The 17,900-nt window shown below is 50.4% G+C and overlaps 1 protein-coding gene across 2 annotated transcripts; it reads right to left on the bottom strand.

Annotated features, from left to right (window-relative positions):
- Window positions 1-5,045: 5,045 nt before the first annotated feature.
- On the bottom strand, window positions 5,046-17,634 carry PLIN1 (perilipin 1). 2 transcript variants are annotated; one of them, XM_030878638.2, is made up of 9 exons: window positions 17,539-17,634; window positions 16,817-16,875; window positions 13,648-13,852; window positions 11,926-12,008; window positions 10,459-10,723; window positions 9,980-10,152; window positions 7,759-7,953; window positions 7,113-7,358; window positions 5,046-6,080 (listed from the first exon to the last, which is right to left on the bottom strand). In XM_030878638.2, the coding sequence occupies exons 2-9, from the start codon at window positions 16,859-16,861 to the stop codon at window positions 5,739-5,741; spliced, it is 1,554 nt and encodes a 517-aa protein (XP_030734498.1). In that variant the 5' UTR covers window positions 16,862-16,875; window positions 17,539-17,634; the 3' UTR covers window positions 5,046-5,738. The 2 variants fall into 2 exon arrangements, with proteins under 2 accessions (XP_030734498.1, XP_060149504.1); XM_060293521.1 differs by lacking the exon at window positions 17,539-17,634 and having other exon boundaries at window positions 16,817-17,165.
- Window positions 17,635-17,900: the final 266 nt, after the last annotated feature.

Here is a 17,900-nt window from a genome sequence, read left to right as displayed (position 1 = left end):
ACCCCTTTTTTTATCTGATTTCACTACCCCTTCTAAAGCTGAGAAGGATTCATCCCCCCTGAGATATTCGGGGTTGGGATGGGGGCCCACTCCCGACGGTGTGGCCGAGGCCCTGGCTGCACCCTGGGCACTAACACCAAGCGGTGGGTGGATGGATGAAACCACGAGGGAGCTCCTATTCAGGCCTTCTAGCATTCTAGGCAGAGAGCAGGATGGCTGCTGCCCCCTACTGGGGGCAGCCTCACCCCAGGGCAGGCCCTGACAAAGTCTGGCCTCACAGTTCTGGCTTGTAAGCCCCCAGGTGGGAATGGGCATGGGATCCACTGGCCCACTGGTGGATTACACTGCCACCCAGCCTTGGGTTCCTGGATGGACAGCTGCCCCTAGAAGAGGCCACTGGGAGTTGGGAGCTGCTGTAGAGCTCTTAGCCAACCTCTCCGGTTGGGGAGGCAATTTTGTGGGTGAACAGCCAGTGGAAATCCTGCAGAGGTATTCATCCTGCATCTACCTGGGCAGGTGCTGACCAGGAAACTGCCCCCAAACATCTCTTCCAGCATGCCCCCCACCATCCACCCTATCGCTCAAGCCATCTTTGACTCCTCTGTTCTATCTACCACCAAGCCCTGATTCCCCCTCCTCAGTAGCTTCCAGTCCAGGCAAGTCTCTTCATCCTCCACAACCTTGCTGCCCAAGCCACCACTGTCTCTTGCCTGGGCCACTGCAAAGCCTTATCACTGGTCCCCCTTCTGCCCTAGTAATGCATGCCAGTTTTTAAAAAGCACAAAAGTACAGAAGGAGACAGGTAAGCATAGTCATGTTTTGGAGGGTACCCTTCCAACTATTACCCTCCATGTTGCTTAGTCCACTCAGGCTGCTATAACAAAATGCCACAGACTGGGTGGCTCATAAAAAACAAATATTTATTTCTCACAGTTCTGAGGGCTGGGAAGTCCAAGATCCTGGTGATGGCAGATTCAGTGTCAGGTGAGGCCCCACTTCCTAGATGGCCATCTTTTTACAGTGTCCCACATGGCAGATGGGACAAGCTAGCTCTCTGGTGTCTCTTTTATAAGGGCACTGATCTCAATCATAAGAGCTCCGCCCTCATGACCTAATCACCTCCCAAAGGCGAGCCTTCAAATACTATCACACTGGGGGTTAGGATTTCAACATATGAATTTGGGAGACACAAACATTCAGACTATAGCACTACGATATACAAGCATGTTCATACATATATAATATATACAAATATGTTATACATATTATAACTTGTCTTACTAAACTGTGAGGTCCTTGAATGGAGTGTGCTTTATTTATCTCCAAGTCTCTCTCCCTTGGCCCAAGACCTGGCATAGTCACTCCATGAAGGTTTTTGGTCAAGTTATTTTAGAAAGAAAGGAAAAACTGTCTTTGCATTAACAGAAATATGGGTGTGGATCAATATGGCTCATATTTTCATTTTGCAGGCACAAACGACAGAGTGGTATGTAGAACATCTTTGGAGAATGAGGAAGTATCCTCATGATGGCATCTCCTCACGTCAAGCCTCCAAACTGGATACCAGACGATCCTGTCCTCGGTTCAGAGTCCTTTCTCCACTCATCCCTGTTTTCACTCTCAGCCCTAAACCACCCCTCCGCCCAAAACCAGCAGAAACTTGCATCTCCCTACATACAAAAATGCTTCCTCAGTTTTAAGACGCTCATTTTAACATTTCTGAAATTGAGTTGCATCTTGTAGTCATTGCCAAGGGAAACTGGGCACCAGGAGAGATGATATAGGAATGTCCACGTGCTGCCTGAAAGAGATGGTCTCTTCACCTCTGTGACCTCTGATGGACTGGTTGCACTGGGAGCATCACGCATGGTTGAATTTTAATGAAAATCTAGAAACGTCTTTGCGACTTAAAATGTCATTAGAAAAATCAAACTTTGAGGTAGTAACGAAACAATTTATTATATATACAGAAGATTGCCTGTCACAAACAGGCATTATAATTAAAGGCTGTAGAAACTGCCAAGTCTCTTAGGATGGATCTATATTAGGAAATCCTCAGCCTCAAGGAGCAGAAACCACACTTTGAAGTGGCTTGAACAATAGGCCATTTGTTATCTTGGTGAACAGAGAGACCAGAGGGAGGAGGGCTCTGGGGCAGGTTGAGTCAGTGACAAGGGACCTGGCTTTTCCATTTCTCCCCTCTGCCATCACCATCAACCATAAAACATCCAGAGGGGGAAGAGAGCATTGTGTCACGCAGCACTGTCTTTGGATCAAAGGAACTTTTCCTAGGAGCCCTACCATCAGCTTTCCCTCACATCATGGCTGAGGCCTGTCCACCCCTGAAATCATCACTGACAAGGAGACAGAATAACTATGGTTGGCTTGGAATATGCACATGAGATGAATATGCATGGATGTTGGGAAGTGTGATGGTTAATTTTATGTGTCAACTTGACTGGGCTGTGGGGTGCCCAAATATTTGGTCAAACATTATTCTGAATGTTTCTGTGAGGGTGTTTTTGGATGAGATTAACATATGTTTGAGGAGAGCCGATTGTGCTCTCCAACGTGGGTGGCCCTCATCCAATCAGTTGAAGGCCTGAATAGAACAAAAAGGCTGACCCTGCTCCAAATAAGGGAGAGTTTTCCTGCCTGTCTTTTAACTGAGACTTTGGCTTTTTTCCTGCCTTCAGACTCAAACTGAAATATTGGCTCTTCCTGGGTCTTGAGCCTGCCAGTCTTTGGACTGGAACTAAACCACTGGCTCTCCTGTGTCTCCATGCTTGCTGATTCAGCCTGTAGTTCTCGGGACTTGCCAGCCTCCATAATCTTGTGAGCTAATTCCTTATAATGAATCTCTTTATATATATATAAATATAAAAAATATATATGTATACATAGTTATATATACAGTTGACCTTTGAACAACACAGGTTTGAATTGTGCAGGTCGGCTTATACTCATATATTTTTCAATAAATACATACTATATTACTACATTACTATGGCTGGAATATGGAGCTGATGACTTTTTAGTTTGTATCAACATTTAAATATTTAAAATAATTTGATTAATGCATTTAATAATTTTGATTAAGTAAAAAGTGCTTAAATGTTTAGGAAAACTATGGCTAATACAATGAGCATTAAAACCCAAGTTGCAGAGATATCTCTCTCCAGGCTCAGAAGTCCTTTGGATATTAAGATCCCAGATAAGTATGGAAGAAAAAAGTGGTAAATAATTGCATGGATAAATGTATGTCTGTAATGGTTGTTTTTCCATCTCTAAAAGCTGTGATTGAGTTGGAGGTGCATTTTATGAGCTGGAATAGAAGAGAAGGGATAGGGTATTTCTCTGGAGAGGAACGTTGGCATCCCAGTGTGAAGGGGAAGTCTTCCTGAGGTCCAGAGCTACCAAAGATGAGTGTGGATGAGCCCTCACATCCACATGAGCAAGAACATGTTCTGTTGTCAGAACAGAGAAAAGTCCCACATCCAACCTGGAGCCAATGAGGCAAATTTCTGACATTTAGAGAAGAGGCTTTGCTCTCATTTCTCACCAAAAAGTATTCAGAAATACTGAGGGCCAGGCTCAGAGCACTTTACCATCTATTTAATAATAAAAAGAGACTTATATGGCAAGCTGTTTGCTTCCTGGGCTGTCCTGTACTGGTTTCCGGCACCCTGGCTGAGGTCCAGGACAGGGTGAGGGGTCTGTGTCTGGCCAATGGGTGTTCTGACTTCTACAGTTCTCCTGGGTTGCTCCTGGCAGGAGGAGCCACAGGACTGTGGAGGAGTAGACAGTCAGGAGTGTGGTTTCTGGAGCTCCAGGAAGAAAGCAGCATGGGCAGGTGAGGCCCAGGATAGCTGTGTGTTTCTCTCTACACAACCAGACCTGAGGCCAGTTCTCCAGCAGCTGCCCACAGGAACCCTGCCAGGGCTAGGCTGGTACTGCCTTCTTAGCCATGTCATATCACCTTCTGAGGGCCCCTCTTGCCAGATCCATACCCCCTCCCCAGGAAACTGCTGAGTGTGGTGTGGATTGTGAGGTTAGGTGGAGGGCCCAAAGCTAGTTCAAGGTCATGACCATGTCCATATGTGTATGTCCATCAACACTCCCCTCTCCTCATTCTGGGCATCCTCAGATTTCAAAACCACGGATAAAGGCCAAGGACTCATTACACCAAAGATCTGCCAGGGCCCAGAGTCAGTTACACGGAGCTGGACTCTTAGGTGTGCCACAGAGTGGCGGCCAAGAGGGTGCTCATGGATCTGAGGGGGACCTATAGGGGCTGAGTGTATATATAGAGAGATGTCTAAAAGGACTGACAGAAGTGTCAGAATTATCTGTGCAGCTGCAGATGACAAGAAAAACTGAGTTTGGTTTGGAAGGCTACTTGGCATTATCTATCAAGGTTTAAAATGAACGTTCCCTTTCACTCGACATGTCATCATTCCAAGTTATAAATTTACCCTATAGCTATATGCACACGTCTACATGAAACGTTTGTATAAAGACATTTATTGTAGCACTGTTCGAAGGAGCAAACAATTGGAAACAACCTAAAAGTCCATGATTAGGGCACTAGTTTAATCAAACATAGCACATCTATATTATGAAGCACTTACTGTGTGGCTGTTAAAAAGAGCAAGGAGGATTTATGATACTGATACAAAAAAGATTTCTAAGATGTATTGCTGAGTGAAAACAGCACTGAGTATAACCTCCCACAGCTTGTGTAAACAGTGGGGAGTATATACACATGTGCCTGTGCATGCACAGTCCGTAATCAGAAAGATACAGAAGAGACTGGCACCATGGTTGCTTTGGGGAAGAGAAACCAGGGAACTCAGGGAGGAAGGCACACATCCTTTGGCAGTGTTTGAATTTTTAACTTATATGTATGCATTTCCAAATGTAAGAAATATTAACATTTTCAAAAATAGGGCTTGGAATGAACAGTGGCTATAGAGTCCAAATATATGGTCTATACTGTATAACAAACGATCACCACTGTCTCCCAGCACTAGGGGCGCCAGCATTCGAGAAGTGGACGGAAGGGTGAACATGCAGGTGGAAAGCAGTAAGGGTGCAAATGGAAATGTAGCTGTGAACAGGACGGTGGCGCTACAGAGCACAGGCCAGGACTCAGCCTGTGAAGAGTGTGGGGCACTCAGAAAGTGATGCTCGTAGGTATATAAACACTCAAGAGCTTTTGCACCTGATTGCTGTTCCCCTCAAAGTAGTCTTCTGAGAGCCTGTATACTCAGAGGAATCTCTGCATTCAGGGCTTAAAAATGTGGCAGGATCTACTGCTTGAACCTTTAGGGTAGTGACACGTTCACTGGTGACAAATATTTGTCTACAGAGGATGGATGTAAATACTGGAAACAGTTAAATGTCACTTGGCCACAAATTTAGTGAAAGAAGTGAGAGATCAAGTTAGGCAATTAATCTTTTGGTAAAAATAACAAGGCATAGAATTAAAGCAGACTGCTAGTCTGATGCTTCTCAAAAATGGGCTCTGACAGCTAAGCTCAAAAAGGATGCTCAGAAGATGATGTGTGCCTTGGCAGCATCCTTGGAATGAGGCTCGGGACCCAAGGGGACTACTTGGAAGAAGTCAATGCTCATTTGGACATGTAGGTTCTGTTTGTTTTCAGGAGACAACAGCCCCAGCGCTCGGCCGGGGTGGGGCGTCGGGCCGGGCCGGGAGGGCGATGGGGGCAGCGGGCTCAGCTCTTCTTGCGCAGCTGGCTGTACTGCGTGCGGCCCAGGATGGGCTCCATGACGCTGGGCTGGAAGAAGCTGTCGCTGACCCTGCGCGCGGGCTTCTCGCGGGGCATGGCCGGCAAGGCGGTGCGCGGCGCGTCGGCCGTGTCCACCCGGTCCTCCGCGCCCGGGCCCCGAGCGCTGCGCAGGCTGCCGCGGGACTGCGCGGGGCGCGACGCGGTATCCGAGCCGGCGGGCAGCGCCCCGGACCCCCTGCGCTCCGCCTCCGGGCTCTCGGCCTCGGCAGGCGGGTTTTCGATCTCCTGGAATTCGCTCTCGGGCTCCATCAGCGACAGCCTGGGGAGCTGGGGGCCGGCGAACCACGTTAGGCCCCCGCCTTGGCCCTAGTCCCTGCGCCTCCCACCACCGCCTCCTCTGCGGCCCTCGCGGTCACGCCTCCAGGGAGCGACCGTCCGGAGGGCAGAGGCCGGGGTGTGGGACAGGGATGGAGGGTGTGGGGGAGACCGCTTAGGTCCTGCCCTCCCTGACAGTGTGCACAGTCCAGACCCCCAAGGCAAGGCAGACAGCCACCCTCTAAAGTTTCTGGACCCCTCGGGTCTCCCTCGGAGGTTCCTCAGTGGGAGGTCAGTGGCGTTCCTGACCCTTCCTTGGACCCTTCCTTGCCCCTGCCTGGGTCAGGGTACCCACGCCTGGCTCTGTTTTGGGCCCAAGGTGAACAAGCTGGCTGCCAAGACCCCCTGCCATGCCTCTTGGTGAGAGTGAGTGGCTGAGTAACCCATTCCCCCACTACCCTCACAGCCTCCCTCAACCCTCAGCTCTAAGGGGCCTCCTGCCCTGACCAGCCCTCCTACTGACTGCTCGACCTGTAACTTGCTCTGGAAAGGGACCCAGGGACCCCCAAAGTGATAGTACTGGCACTCCTTGGGGTTTTCCTGTTGGTGACAGGTGTTGGAATTGGCATGGCGGCAGTTGCTGTCCCCTGGAACCTAGCCGACCCCGCAGGGTGCCCTGGAAGCCTCCCTGCAACGCTTTCCCAGGGAGCAGCATGCAAACCTGCCAGGTCCTTCAGTTTGGAGCTGAGGGGTGAGGACTTGGCCACTGGGACCCCCAGATTAATGGTGGGTGACCTCCCCAGCAGCAGGTGGGAAGGACAGATGTGGGGAAAGGTCTCAGGTCAAGGCCACAGGTCTCTGTACTTTGGGGGCTGCCAAGGCCCCCAGTCAAGGCCATAGTATGTCAAAATGTTTCTGGGGCACTGAGGATCAGAGACTGGGGAAGGGAGGGCAGCTGCAGCCCCTTCAGTCAAATCTGCTTTATCTGTCCTTTCAGGGGTGGGGGGGAGGGGGAGGGTTAGCCGGAAGGGTAGGGGGACTCACCGGCACATAGTGCACCACGGCGTCCACGACGTTGTCAGTAACGCCCTTCAGGGCATCAGACAGGGACATGGCCCTGCCCTTGGTGGAGGAGACAGCATGGGCTGGCATGAGATGCAGCAACCTCCCTGCCGTGCCCAGCACAGCCGCAGGCACCCACGTCACGACCGAGATGGTGCTCTGGAGGGCCTTCTGCAGGGTGTGCACCACACCACCCAGGAGGTCTTGTGGGCCAGGCAGGGCTGCTCCCTGGGGGCCAGAGCAAGGTCAGTGCCTCCTCAGCAACTCCCCTGACCCTTCCCCTCTCCTCACCATCCCCAGAGCTAGAGGGGAAAGAACGTGGATACCAAACTGAAAAAACTATTAGCCTGGCTCTTGGGCAGGTCACTTCTGCTCTCTGAACCTCAGTTTCTTCATCTGCAAAATGGGGATGACAATCTCTGTCCTGCCTATTTTATGGGGTTGTTGTGAGGATCCTCTGAGAGAACTTTGTTATCTGGGCGTTTGGGGGTGAGGTGAAGAGCACTGCACCCATGTACTACATTCCTGGGGCCCCTGTTTCACCCGGGGCCTCTGCTTCTCACCCCCTCGGTGGGCTGTGGGACCTCCAGGTTCCCGCATCCTGCTCGGCTTCTGCTCTCTCCCTTACCTCACTGAGCTTGTTCTCCTCCGTCTCTGATTCCTCCTCCTCCACCTCTGTCTCCTCCCCCTCTGTGTCCATCTGGTCATTGTGGTCCTCCTCCCGGGTGGCAGTGAGGTTGTGCAGCCAGGGCACCCGCACCTCACTCGACCGCCGGGACACCACCTGTATGGCCGCCGATGCGCCCCACTGGGCCAGGCTGCTCTGAGGGCGGGAAGGTGGCGGGCTGCTGGTTTCACAGCCCCTGCCAGAGGCTGGGCAGCCCCAGCAGGCAAAGCCCCTCACCCCCAGGGTCAGGGTTGGGGGAGGCAAGCAGGGCCTGGCCCCAGCAGACTGTTCTTCAAACTTTTTATGGAGTGGTAACTTACACCCACTAAGGTGCACAAGCTTTAGTATACACCTCTGGGAATTTTTAGAAACACACACCTGTGTGACCATTACAGATCAAGATATAGACATTTTCGACACCCCAGAAGACTCCCTGTGCCCCTCACCCAGTCAGCACCACATAAGGGTGGCCACATTCTGGCCTCTATCACCATGCATTGATTTTTCTCATTTGTAAATGGACTCACACAACGTGTTTTCTTTCGTGAATAGCTTTTGTTCAACGTTGTGTTGTGAGATTCATCCACATTACTGAGTGTCAGAGTAGTTCCTCCTTTTTCATTTGTGTCATATTCCACTGAATAAATATACCACAATATACCCATTCTACTGTTGATGGACATTTGTGTTATTTCCAGTTCTTGGCTAAGGATAAAGCTGATAGGAACATTTCCGGTGTGTCTTTGGGGGACATAAGCTCTTATTTCTGTCGGGTGGAATTGCTGAGTCATAGGGGATATGTATGTTTAGCTTTAGTACATACTCCCTGCAGATCTTTTAAAGAGTGAAAAAAATCAAGTGGGCCAGAGGATCCCATGGGAGGAAACTGACATGGGTAGGTGGGCTGGTGTCCCCTGGGGCACAGCTTGGCTCATTTCAAACCCCTAGGGAACCCCACAAACAGGGTCTCCTTGTTATACATCCTTAGGGGACACCATTATTTTCTTTTTAAGATTTTTTTCTTTTTTGATGTGGACCATTTTTAAAGTCTTTATTGAATTTGTTGCAGTATTGCTTGTTTTATGTTTGGTCTTTTGGCTGTGAGGCATTTGGGATCTTAGCTGCCTGACCAGGGATCGAACCCACACCCACTGCATTGGAAGGCAAGGTCCTAACCACTGGACCGCCAGGGAAGTCCCTGGGACACCATTATTTTCTATATGAACGGTGGTGGCTGAGGCTGTGCCGTACAGTGGCCCCCGCCCACTAGGGGCTAGGCCAGGGCGCAGGAATTAGTCTAGCCCCCATGGGGAAGTGGCCCCCCAGTGCAGGTGACAGAGAAGAACTACTACTCCTGTATCCCTACTGGAGCTACAGGAACTGGCACATAGTAGGTTCTCAGCAAACATTTGCTTGAATGAATGAGCCAGGCCTGAGGATGCTTTTAAAAGTACCACCCTCTTGATGGCTGAGAAGTGGTTATCTTGTTTGCTGACATTTATGCGTTAATGCTTTTATTTCCTTTTTTTTGAGGTGGGGGGCTGCTTAGTTTCTTACTAAAGTTCCTATGAAAATAATCCAGGCTATCTCTGCTAAAATACACAGAGAGGTGGAGGTGGGGTGTGGTGGGGAGAAAGCCCTATCTGGGCCTAGAAAAGGCAGCTTTACCTTGGGTGCAGTGGGATGCAAATTAGAAGCCTCTAGAAGGGAAACCAGAACCCTGGGCACAGTCAGAGACACAGCCCAGCTGGGGCTCTCTGCCCAACAGAATGGGTTTTGTGCCTTGCTTATTTACAGATGACACTCCCTAGTGCCTAGAGGGCAGATGGGGCGGGGGGGAGGGGGGGTGTCTCTGCTTCCTCACAAGTGGGAGGGCCCACTTGGGAGGAGGAAGGCTTGGGAGGGTGGGGGTGACTCAGAGGGAGAATGGGAGAGACAGAAGAGGGTGGGGGGCAGGACCACCCTAACAAGCAGGCCTGCCCTCTCCCCTTGCATCCTAGAGGACTAGCCCACCACCCCACCTAAGTCCTCTTGTCCTTAGACCTAAAGTCCCCGCCCAGGCCGGAAGAGAGGAAGTTCCTGGGACAGGAGGCAGAATTGGGTAGGGGATGGGAGGGACCAGGAGGCCCACAGACAGGGTTCCCAGGCCGTGGGTCAGTCAGAGCTCAGGGCAGACACTCACCAGGGGCGCCACACCTGGGATCCACATGGCCAGGGCCTGGCCCTGTTTCAGCACCCGGGCTGTGGTCTGGAAGGTGTGTTGAGAGAGAGTGTTGGCCAGGGCCCCAACCCTGCTCACGAGGCCCGGCTTGGCCTGGGGAGGTTTCTGGGCATGCTGCTGTCCTGGAGCAGGGGCTAGGTAGGAGTTTGTGAGGGGAAGGAAAGGAAAGCTGATCAGAAAGGCACTGGGCAAAGCTGGGTTGTGTCTAGGGTTGGAAAGTGGTCATCCTAGCTCCACCACAAGCTTGCTGGTGATTTGGGCAACTCACTTTCTCCACTTAAAAATGGGGAGAGAGGGCTAGGTGAGGATGGATCCATCTGAAAATCTTGCTGGGCCATCCCTGTTCCAGAGCAGGGGCTAGATGGGCCCTGGCTGCCTCTTCCTAATTCCCAAGCAGCATGGGGGCCAACTCGCTCCCCAGGCCCCCTAATGGCAGATACCTGACTCTTCCTTGGCTGGAGGGAGGAGGAACTCTACCACCTTCTCAACACCACCAAAGGCCAAGTCGGCTCCTCCACAGGCTAGCTGGCCAGCTCGGGTGTTGGCAGCAAATTCGGCAGTGTCTTTGACCATCCCCCAGGCGAGCTCACAGCCAGCCAGAGCGGCCTCTAGGACTTTGTCTGAAGTGCTGGCGATGGGCACACTGATGCTGTTCCTGGCACTGCGAAGGCGGGTAGAGATGGTGTCCTTCAGCTCAGAAGCAATCTGGAGGAAGTGGGGAGGGGAGTCAGGCATTGGATCTGACAGACCCTGAGCCCAGCTTCAGGAAAGCCTCATTTAAAGGGGACTGGCACCAATATTTGGGCAGCTTGATTAAGCTGAACTTAAAAGGAAAAGGGCTCCAGTCCTTCTTGTGCCAACCACTTAGATCTCCTGACTTCTTTGCACCCCATTTCTACCTGTCAAGATCCTAACCATCCTTCAAGAATGCCCCCTAAAGTCCACCTCCTTGATAACACCTCATGCACACAAGACATCTCCTCTTCCAAATTCCTCTGCTGTCTGCTCTGTCTTGCCCTCAGAACATTGCTCACATTCCTATCTGCACTTATGTGGACTTATAGATGTGGTTGATCTTCCTACAGGTTCTGCATTGAAATAATGTCTTTCTCTCCTTTGCCTTAGGAGCTCCTCTGTGACAAAGACGTTGCCGTTTATCTGGAAAAATAAGTGAAGAGCACAGGCCTCAGAGCCAAATAGACCTGCTCTCATGTGGCCTCCACTTAAGGCTGTGTGGTCAGGGGGAAGTCACTAGTTTTCTCATCTGTAAAATGGGGATACCCACCCCTATACCAGAGGATTGACAAGAGGATTAAATGAGAGGGCTCTATAAATCATATGTCATGACCCCTGTCATAGGGTAGGGCTCAGTAAATGTTTGTGAGATGGGTGGTAGTTTGTCAGTGAGATGGATAGCGTCTGAGAGTGCAACTTATTCCCCCAAAGCACCAGACATGGCCCTTACCATGGCAAATGCCCAATGAATAGCCATCCAGGTGAAGTGACATTTTCAGTCTCATGGTCCATAAAGTGTTGGATCTTGAGGACATGGGACTGCAATCCTGGGATCTGACGAGTGTGACCCATGATCTCAGGTGGCTGTAGTCACCAAACGGTCCAAAGAGCAGGGAATCAGAAGCAGTGGGCCCTACCCCAAGCTCCTGTTTGAGTTTGCCTCTGGACTGTGCCTGCTGGTTTCAGAAAGCCTGCCTTCATCTGGCCCCACAGGGAGAGGAAGAAGCCCATCGTATGGTCTTAGGGACAGGCAGCTGCCACCAGCCTTGGAAGGCATTTGCCACAGAAACAAAAGACTCACATTTATGCATCATGGGCTCGTGCCCTCTCCTCAACTGGGAGGCAGTGACAACAGAATGTGGGGAGCCTTAGAGAAGAGGGGAGGGGCTCACCTTTTCAGGAGGATACTGGAGGGCCGGGATCTTTTCCTCCAGGTGGTCCAGGCCTCGGCAGGCCAGCTCGTTGGCAGCTATGACTGGAAGCAAAAGGCCATGGTCAGGTGAGCTCTGCCCCCACTGTGAGAGCCCAGCAGGGGCCTCTGTGCCAAGGAAGGCACCTTGGAGCCCTCAAAACCCCCAGCCCTGCTACCCCCAAAGCATCTGGGAATCTGAGGCCCTCTGCTACTTTTAGCCACCATTCACTGTGACTCCTTGAGAGCAGGATGTTTTCCCTCTGAGCTGGAGCTCTGGAGTCATGCAGATCTGCACTCAAAGCCCAGCACCTGCATCTGCAGTGTAGTTTCAGGCAGGTCACAACCTGGCTGAGCCTCAAGTTCCTCACTTGTAAAATGTGGATTAATGCGGACAAACCTTGCAGGGTTGTCGTGAGGAGGAAGTGACAGAACCTTTGTGAATCACCAACAGATCCTGGTCTCTCCTCCTCCTACAACCCCTCTTTGGGTGAGCGCTGGGTGAACACGAGGGGGGAGAGCAGAGGTGTCATGGTGGAGGGGCAGCCAGGCCCTAGGGTGGGAGCAGGCCTGGCACTGCTTAATTCTAGAGGTGAAAGGCTGTTCTAGAGTTCCAGATAGTCCATGGCCCTTCCTTTTAACCTCTAGGAATGAGATGGTCAACACTGGGAAGAAGGTCACAGGGAAGAGTGCCAGAGGATGCAAATGTTCCCGGGAGATACTGCCCAGGGGCTGCTGAGGACATCAGCTCTGCACACATGACCATGGAGATCACAGTTTTAAAGGATATCTATATATTCTCTTTCATATGTTCTTTCTCCAGATATCCCAGGTTTCTTCACAAAATTCTCAAGCAGCAGAGAGCCCAGATGGCTTGGCTGACTTCCGATTGGGCAAAGTGAGACCCAGGGAAATTATTTAAGGAGTTTGCAGGCAGGGAGGTGGACCCAGGCCCAGGTCTTCTTTATATCTGCCCTCTCCCGTTGGCTGTGCCAAATCCTCAGATACCCATAACTCTGTAATCAGGACTGTGGCAGGTCCTAGACTTCTGGAATTTCCCTCAGCCCAGAGCCGTGCCGTGGAGACCATATTTTCCAACGGGGCAGAACAATTTGAACAGGGGCAGGTTTGGTAAGTTGTCCTCACCTTCAGGGCCCTGACTGGTAGCTCTCTGCTGCCCCGGCCTGTCATGGGGCCAGTACCATCAGCTGCTGGACCCAGAGGGCTTCCCCTCTCCCTCCTCTCCCCCGATCCCTGCCAGGCTAGCCCTAGTGCCCACTGCCTCTGCCTCTGTGCCAGACTCTGCTAGTTCCTGCTGCTGCTGCTGGATATGGAGCCAAAGTGGGTGTCTGGTCTGCCATGGGCCCCCACTCCCACCACTGCCCTCATAGCTCTGCCCACCCCTTCTCCTGCCAATTATGTGGCCCATCATTGTCGTCCTAGGAAAATGCCAGCTGGGCTACAGATGAGGCATCTATACATGAGAAGAGACCTATATCTATATCTACATCTATATTTATATCATCTATATCTGTAGATGAAAAGACTATGTAATGGGATGTAGATACTCAGGAAGGCAGTCAGACAAACAAAAAGGCAGACAGACAAGCAAGCTATCAAACAGACTGAGAGACGGACAAAAGATTGGCAGGCAGGCAGTGAGCATCACTGAACAGGCAGACAGCCTCCGAGTGCAAGGACTCACACTGGGTGGACAGCCTTCGGACCACCGGCTCCATGCTCCAGGCTGCCAAGCTGGTGGCGCTCTGCACGCCCTTCTCGTATGCACTGCATACAGAGGTCACCAGGGGGTGGGCTTCCTTGGTGCTGGTGTAGGTCTTCTGGAAGCACTCACAGGTGCTGCTCACCACCGGCAGCTGCAGAACCCGCTGCAGCACGTTCTCCTGCTCCTGGAGTGGAAGGAAAGCAGGTACTGAAGTCATCCCACCTCCTCCTCCCACCTCCTGGGGAGGCAGCCCCAGGGCCATGGAGCCCATTAGGGCTGGCCTGGGTCCAAGAGACCTAGGAGAAACCCAGACTAGAGAGGTCTCTGGAGGCCCCACAGGGAAAACAAGAGCCAAGCTGCCATGCTCTCCTGGTCACAATCCTGGCTCTGGAGAGCTACTGGGCAAACTCTGGCCTCCAGGGGCTACCCCCCAACCCGCAGCCACCCCACTTAAACTTAATGGTAGGAGCAAGTGTGTCGGCGCACCTGCCTGGAGTTTTAGTCCAACTTGGATTGGTAGCTTCATCTGAACATCATTCTGGTCTTTTCGGGAGACTGCCTCCCTGCCTCCAGTGCTTGTCCCACTGCCTAGGATGCTCCCCTTCCCTCCCACAGTCCCTTCCGTCTGGCAAAATGTCACTCCTTCAAGACACGGCTTGAGCATTGCTTCTTGTGTGAAGCTTCCTGACTCTCCTCCTTCACATCAGAAGCCACCACTTCCCTCGCTAGGTTGTTTCCGTATCATACATGGTGCTCGTCTTGATCATGTGTGTACTTGGCTCTCTCCCAGGAGACTGTCATCTCTGTATCTCCAGGGCCTAACCTAAAGCCTGCACAGTAATGTTAGTTGAATAGGTGAATCACAGTCAGGGCTGCACCTAAGGTGTTAAGTTTAGATCTGCCCAACCATACAGAATCACAGAATCTTAGGCCTCCAGGGGCCTCTGTAGCAAGACTGCTTCCCACGGTCCCTCTGGGAGGCTTGTATTTGGACGTCTCCTTGCATGGAGCTCACCCCTCATAGAGTGGCCTATGCCCCTTGTTGGACAGCGTGGCTGAGCTGAAATCCACTCCACTCTCTGCCCTGTGTAACAATACTGAGGAAATCTGTTTCATCATTCATGGGCTGGCCTTTCACACACTTGAAGACAAATATTTCTCCCTTTAGCAGTCCCTTCTCCATTCTAAATAGCTCTAGTTCCTTACTTAGCTTACAAACGGCTCAGCGCCCTGATCTGCTGATTCCCTCCTCTGCACACACTACAGTTTGACATCGCCTTTCTAAAAAATATAGCACTCAGACTTGAAGACAGCATTCCAGGTGTGGTCTGAGCGTGTGAGGTATAGTGAAACCATCACCTCTCGTTATTGGGGTGCTGTGCTCTTATTAATGCATTCTAATCTCAACAGCAGGCACTTAATTAAACTTTAGATCACCTAAGAATCTTAGTGGAGAAACACTGATCTTTGAGGTTAAAAAAAAAAAAGAAAAAGTGGATTCTAATCCTGCAGAGGGAAACATTTACTCAGTGCCATTATGCTCCAGGCACTGATTGGGGTGCTTTCATGATATGACCTCATTTAATTCTAAGAGCGACACTCTGAGGACAGCATTATCATCAGCACTTTGCCAATGAGACAAAGACTCAGAGATGTGAAGTGACTTACCCAAGATCACACAGCTAGTGAGTGGCACTGCCAGGCCAACTCAGGCCTGAAACAGCATGTCTGAGATTTGCTTCAAAATAACACAAGGGGGCTTCCCTGGTGGCGCAGTGGTTGAGAGTCCGCCTGCCGATGCAAGGGACACGGGTTCGTGCCCCAGTCCAGGAAGATCCCACATGCCGCGGAGCGGCTGGGCCCGTGAGCCATGGCCGCTGAGCCTGCGCGTCCTGAGCCTGTGCTCCGCCACGGGAGAGGCCACAGCAGTGCCCATGTACCGCAAAAAACCAAAAACAAAACAAAACAAAAAACACAAGGCTGGGGAATGAATGGGGTGAGGATGAGGCACAATTGTCCATGGATTATGGTTGCTGGGGCTAGTGAAGGGTATTATATTTTTCTGTCTGTTCTTAGGAATATTAAGAATTCTCCACATAAACATCCCAGGTCTGACTCAGATGTTCGAGCTCTTTCTGTAGCTTTGAATATGCACTGTTGCATAGTTCTACTCTAAAGGTGAGGACCTAGCTTCTTCTGTTTGTAGGCGGCTGAATTAGAAGACCCATCAAGGAGACCTGATGTATACTAGACAGCAAGCTGCAATATTTCAGCTTTTGGTCTTGCAGGTGAGTTTGAAATTTGAACCAGAAAAAGATTATGACTGTAAACAAGAAAAAATTTCTTTAACATTTTGGACAGAACCTTCAGGAGTTGTTATAGGCAAAGCCAAAGGAGAGAGGTCCTGGGACGGCAATAAACTATCAATACCTCTTAACTATGCACTTGATCATTTTATGCCTCTCTGTGTTCTATGATCCAATAAAAAACTTAACATGGTGATTACTAGTACAGAGGTTAGTTAAAGCCTAACTTGGGACAAGATGGGTATTATATGGGTTCACAATTTTTAAGTTTCACTATTTGAACTGTACCTAAATTAGAGAGGCCTTGCCAGGAGGCATCAATACACCTAAACGTGTCAAACCACTCTGAGTCACACTGAAAACCAGGTCAGACACACAAACTGGACACACTGCCCCTCTAACCCCTTCCCACATACATAATGTGCATCGTGTAACTCTAAGAGGTGCCATTTACATAGACTGCACCATACAAGAAGCCTCTGGAGTTACAAAATGCAGAGGCTCCATCCCAAATATACATTTCGCCTGGGTGGACAAAGCATGGGCTTCTGTTTCAGGCTTTAGAATATAGTAGTTCCCTTCCTCTCCTTTCCCTCCCAGCCAACTTTTCTGTGCTTTTTCTCCAAGGTACTTAGTTTTTAATAGACATCTTTTCTTCCCCCTCACATTCTCTAACAGCCTTCTGCAAAAGGTAGTGAGGGCAAGAATAACTAAGACATAATGGTCAATGAGTTATGAATATAATCTAGACATATCTTGCTCTAAGCCCCCTGAACTTCTCCTCCCGTCTCCTTCCTCCCCACAGAGTTGTCCACTGTCTCATATAAGCCCAGGTTACTTACAGGGCGGTCTTCATCCAGCAAAGTTGGACCCTTGTTAACTGCCATCGGAGCTCTTCAAGCTGCAAAGCAGAGGGTTCCAGGTCCATGAGAAAGTCCTCAACCTGAGATCCACAGGATCAGTCCCCTACCTCTCATGGCCATCAGGGGGGCCCAGGCTGTCTGGGAACTCAAGTTCCCTGAAGAGAAGGTATTTGGAGGATGAATGTCACAGACAAGTGGCCAGTCCTTAGGGTCCCATAGGGATGAGTTGTCCCGCAGCCTACTTGTCAAGACCGTAGTTTCTTATAAGGATTCAGGGTAAGAAATAAAAAATGAAAGTAACTTTAAGAGATAAGAGGTTGTAGATGTTTAGGAGCTCTTAGATGAGGGTCCAAAAGAGACAAGCAAAGTTTCAGATTTAGTCTTTTTTTTTTAAACGAAAAAGTTCTGCATTAATTCCTCTCTTTTTAAATAAGCAAATCTGCCAGTTATTCCCTCTGTGCTCAACCAGAGGAGAAAGTAGTCATTCTTAAAACCAGCAATTTCAGCTCTGTTCTGGAAAACTAGTGGCCCCAGAATATCTACTCTACACTCTTGGTCATTCACCCTGAATAATCTCTCCCTTAGTGGTTTCCCTGCAGGCCTCTTCATCCTCAGTAAAATTCCCAGAAGACCCTTACCCTCAACTTCTTTAATTCTCAGAAACAAACCAGGTAAGGTTGTCCCAGGATCCCCACACTCACTCCAGCTGATGCCACCTCAGTCCCACGGAGCCCGGGCTGCAGAGCGTCTCCTCCAGCAGAAACAATTCCAGTTGCTCTCGGGAGTCTTGAGCAAAGCTACTAACACCTCCCAGATAGAGGAGGGCAGAGCAGAAGAGAAAGCTGGTTCATGGTTATTTGACCCAGCGTCCCCTGGGCATATCTTAACTTCTGTAAGGAGGTTTAGCCAACTAGGAGTTAGATTGCACAGCTGTAGGAAACCATACTCAAAGGAGTTATTATTCCATTAGATAGCTGTTCTGTAACATATTTCTGGCCCCCAGTTCTCAAGAAACTTTTCCAGAAAGAAGATTTTGGGATATGTGTCATTAAACTCATAAGCT

Source organism: Globicephala melas, chromosome 2 (genome assembly GCF_963455315.2).
Source record: "Globicephala melas chromosome 2, mGloMel1.2, whole genome shotgun sequence".
NCBI lineage: Eukaryota > Metazoa > Chordata > Mammalia > Artiodactyla > Delphinidae > Globicephala > Globicephala melas.
This window is presented reverse-complemented; position numbering and strand designations above follow the sequence as displayed.

Excerpts from the sequence above, each read along its gene's own strand:
- PLIN1 (XM_030878638.2), bottom strand. The coding sequence starts at position 16,861 with ATGGCAGTTAACAAGGGTCCAACTTTGCTGGATGAAGACCGCCCT. Across the intron at positions 12,009-13,647 it reads CCGAAGGCTGTCCACCCAGT|TCATAGCTGCCAACGAGCTG; the intron begins GTGAGTCCTTGC and ends TTTTGCTTCCAG. Across the intron at positions 7,359-7,758 it reads AGGAGAACAAGCTCAGTGAG|GGAGCAGCCCTGCCTGGCCC; the intron begins GTAAGGGAGAGA and ends TCTGGCCCCCAG.